Below are 4566 nucleotides of genomic sequence, written 5' to 3'. Positions count from 1 at the left end.
AGATAAATTATTTTCATAAAAAATAAAAAATATTTTTGTTGAGATTATATTGCATATTTATTATATATTTGTCGTGTGTAATTTTATAATATTAAAAAATATTTGCAAAATTCTCATACTAAATCCGCCCGCATCAGTTCACTCCTTCGGTCTGAACCCCTTCACAACAAGTTTTACCTTGTAATGTCTGCTACCATATGACTCCTCTTTTAGCCTCTAAACATACTTATTGTGTAGTGATCTTTTGTTATCTGAAAATACCACCAAATCCCAGGTCCAATTTGACTCTAATGATTGTATTTCATTAGTCATGGCAAGCTTTCACACTCTTAAACTTTCAAATTAAGTGATCTACTCATAGCACTTTGGTTCACCATTATATATTAGCACTAAATAGTGCAAAGAAAGAGAAAACGTCTGTGTCAGTCAAATAGCTTAACTGGACCACCTGACTTCAGTGGCAAGTGACCGAGGAACTTTGATTGAGCTTTTCTTTCTTCGCTCTCCTAAACACTATTGTTTTGTATTTAAACATATTTGGGCTCTTCAAAAGCAGTTGACGAACTATCATGAGTTTTGATCCTGTTCTTATAAATCTTCATTTCATTGAATGTAATATTCCTGCTCCTCTGATAGTCCCAGAACGTGTACCCAAACTCATATGAATCATAACAAATGAAGATGCACCTGACAAATTTTGAGTTAAGCTTAATTTGGACCCTGCATCAACATATACATATGTAGCACACTCAAAATTTCTTCAAGTGAGATAAATTTACCTATTTATAACTCCAGACATAGACATCTTCAGGTAAGCCTTCCTTCAAAGATACTTACAAATTCTAGTTGATCAGATACACTACAATGTTCACTGTTTCTACACAGAATTATCTAGCAAGCCTGCATGCAACCTTATCTCCTAGTACACTCCGTGATTGTTTTATTCATGCGCTCAACCACATCATTTAACTGTGACGTCCAAAAATTTATAAATTTTTGTTAACAATACTCGCCCCCATTATTTGATCTGAGACACTTCAGTTTTAAGTATATCTCATTTTCTGCCATAGTCTTACACTTTTTAAAAACTTTAAATACACCCAATTTTTTGATTTAAAAAGAAAATTTATACATTTTAAGTATGATCGTCAATAAATGTGACAAAGTAATGGGAACCTACAATAAGCTGAACTGGAGTAAGACCTCGTATATCATTATGCACTAGCTTCAACTTCTTTGACTTCATTATTGATCCACCATTAGAGAAATACTTTCTTTTACTTGTCATATACGCAATTTTCACATAAATCCAAATCTACATATTTAAAACCATGAATATTACTTTGAAAGTAGAAACTTCAAACATTTCTCGCTCCTGGTCAAACATAGTGTCATAGACCTGCATCAACTTTGGCCTCAGCCACATCAATGAAATTCATCATCTTATTGATCAGATAAAGAGTGTCTTCAAAATTGCCACAAGCCATCACCCTTATTCCCTTGTCACCTTCACGAATCACTTATGAAAGTAGTCATGAACCCTGACTTTACTAGCTATCTTAGGGAGAACAAATTTCTCTTCAGATTTGGAACATGTCCGACTCCAGTAAGCTGTCAAACTGTTCCATTTGGCAATTTGATATTTGCATCACCCTTTTCTACGATATTGTATGTTATGTTGTCTCACAAATAAATCTTTACTAAATCACTCTGAGTGTAATTCCTAAACACTTCTTTGTTGGGTCATGTATGAAAAAAATGCATGAATCTACAATCTAAGATTCAGTGCTGACGAGGTATAACACCAAAAAGTCACATTGGATTTTGCCAGTGGAGACATTTATAGAGAGACTCAAGTATTGTCTTACACCACCAGCCTTCCTAAAAGCTCTACAACCCTTCTTAAAATGTCATTTCTTTCCGCAATTCCAGCATTCTCTATCATTTTCTTTGCTTGATCTGAACTTTCCTCTTCTGCAATCTATCTCTTCTTGTATTCCTGCCTAGATTAATTCTCTTATTTTCAGTAATTAACACAAAACATGAAGATTCATCATTCGATATATTTCTATGAACTTCTTTATTCAGCACCAACCCCATGATGTCATCAAAGTTCAACTTCATATTCCCTGAAGAACTACCGCCATGACCAATCCAACCCAACCCAATTATCCGGCAATGAAGATAGAATTAGCAATGCCCTGATCTGATCATCATATTTGATCCCACATAACAAAATTAACTTTTTATAGTGTTGTAATTGTTCAGATGTTTCATTACAGAACTTCCTTCCATCATTTTTATGTTGAATAACATGCTCATTAGAAAAATCTTATTCGTAACAAAAGAAATCATCATGAGATTCATCATAATTTTTTCATTCACTATATTGAATGTAACAGATGAGGAAAGAGAAAAACCAATCAAACCTAGGATCGTTTAATCGAGCACTTCTTATTGCTTCATAGTTATCGATTCAGGCTTCTTAGTGATTCCTTATAATGACAAATATAATTTTTTTCTAATATAGCAAAACCTCCATTTGCATCATCTAGAACACAAAGCTCGGTCCATCGAACTTCCTCCACTTTGTATCTTGTTTCATCAGTTATTGCTCCAACTTGAATCAAACACCACTCCCAAATACCACTTGTTTGGATAAAAAATATACAGTTAAGGCTTTAATTGATTAGAAATCAAATCCACATTACATAATAGGATCATAACAATTTGTGAAATCCAAAATAAAATTTTGAAGAAAACCACAACAAAAAATACACCAAGATTTACATAGAGAAATCTTTGCAATCAGTAGAACTTATAGAACTTTGCTCCAACAATTTCTCTTAATTTCACAAGAAAAAGTCCTCATTGAAATCCTCCCCCTCAACCCTTTCTACTTCATGAGAAACCTATCAAGAACGTCGCATGCGAGATTGCAATCCTTCGTCCCTCAAATTGTAAGTAGAGAACGAACAACATGTAAGCATTTTCCTCTTACATCACCAATGATTAGAGATAAAACGATGTGCTTGACACTACACATACAGATTTAGAACAGTCTACTACCCTCTTAGCTGCCCCTCTCTACACCATAATCTGGAGGCAAAATTGAATCGCAATTAAATCTATTTGCTTCTCTGAGCTAGTTCCTAATAAACGTATAATACATTCCCCAATAAGAAAAAAGAACTCCTAACAAACGGAAATATTTCAAACACATGGAGGGTACCAAGATTCAAATTTCTAATTGTAAATAGAATATCAATATCCATTTTTGAAAGCCCAACAATCAGGGTTACTTTAGGAAGAAAGTGCTTACTTGAGAGCGAGCTTTCTGTATGCGGACTTTATCTCCTGATCAGACGAATCCCTCGATACGCTCAATACCTCATATGGATCTCGCCTGACGGCCGGCGTCGAAGGGCCCTCCATTTTCCTCGACGTCATCGCCTCTCACGAACCCTCCGCAGATCCACTCTCCCAAGTCGACCCCACTCCTCTCTCCCAAATCCTATCTTCCAACAATCGAATAAAAAACCTGCAAACCCATGTCTTCCAGAATTTAAATCGGGAAATTACAGCTACCCCATGGTATTGAATTCAAAAAAATCGCATAAGAACCCAGAAAAATAAAATAAAATAAAAACTACCTGGGATTCCATTGTAGGAAAGAAAACCTTCAGCAAGAAAACCAACAAATGAGCAAGCAAAAGACAGAATCCACCAATCTCTTCGCTCACAAGGATTTGTACGAATGGGATCGATGAAAAAAGAGCAGTTTATTAAAAAATATTTGGCACAGTGATCGAACGATTCGAGCTTCCTTCCGGAGCTGCCCTATTTTTCAGCTCCCTGAAATCCAGGATGCAGAACTGGGTGGGCCTTGGGGAGCTGGACCAAGAGGCATGCAACTTCTGCAGATATACCCCCGGTGACTAAGATGACCTCATGAGTACTGGAAACGCAAATTAGCCAACTCATTGACCAAAACGTTTTTTTTTTAAAGATTAGTAATATCAATTCATATTTACAGATTAGAAATATCAATTTTGAAGTGGCCATCAATCATTATTTTTCAAATTTTGAAGTGACCATCAATCATTATTTTTCAAGACAGTTTAAATTAAGTACCTATATATATTGAATTTGAATTTGTTCATGAATCATAATCAAGGAATATAAACTAAGGCAAGACCCAGAGAGAAAATAAAGCGCAGTAAATGAATACTAATTTTTAACAAATATGTAACATTTTTATTCATAAAATAATCCTTTGTTTAAATAAAAATAATACAATATATAAATTTATAGTTATGTCTTTGCTTTGCATTACACATGTTATTTTAAGTATTTTAAGCATTTTAACTATGTTGGGCCATAATGTTTGTTTTCTGGCTCGACTGGTTGGACTGACGAGACATTGTACTTAATAGATACTACCCATTGGTTGGATTAATGAGGCCTTGGTAGGCATCGTCGGTCGACAAGATTGATCCGTCTGAGTAAGTTTTATTGATCAATTGGTCAGATTCGGCCATCAATGCTAGATCCTTGATAGGGAAC

The 4566-nt window shown here is 34.9% G+C and overlaps 1 protein-coding gene across 2 annotated transcripts in view; it reads right to left on the bottom strand.

Moving 5' to 3' along the window:
• LOC110038890 (chaperone protein dnaJ 15) overlaps positions 1-3973 on the bottom strand; it is a 44104-nt gene extending 40131 nt beyond the window's left edge. The window contains exons 1-2 of one of the 2 annotated variants that reach the window (XM_020743808.1): positions 3654-3973; positions 3323-3541 (exon numbers count right to left, since the gene is read on the bottom strand). In XM_020743808.1, the coding sequence (XP_020599467.1) occupies positions 3323-3450 (128 nt within the window). In that variant the 5' untranslated portion in view covers positions 3451-3541; positions 3654-3973. The remainder of the gene's footprint in view (positions 1-3322; positions 3542-3653) is intronic. The other variant, XM_020743809.1, reaches the window with a different exon arrangement.
• Between the last annotated feature and the right edge of the window lie 593 nt (positions 3974-4566).

Source organism: Phalaenopsis equestris, unplaced genomic scaffold (genome assembly GCF_001263595.1).
Source record: "Phalaenopsis equestris unplaced genomic scaffold, ASM126359v1 Scaffold234259, whole genome shotgun sequence".
In the NCBI taxonomy this organism is placed as follows: domain Eukaryota; kingdom Viridiplantae; phylum Streptophyta; class Magnoliopsida; order Asparagales; family Orchidaceae; genus Phalaenopsis; species Phalaenopsis equestris.
The sequence above is the reverse complement of the archived record's forward strand: the minus strand, read 5'-3'. Positions and strand labels throughout refer to the sequence as shown.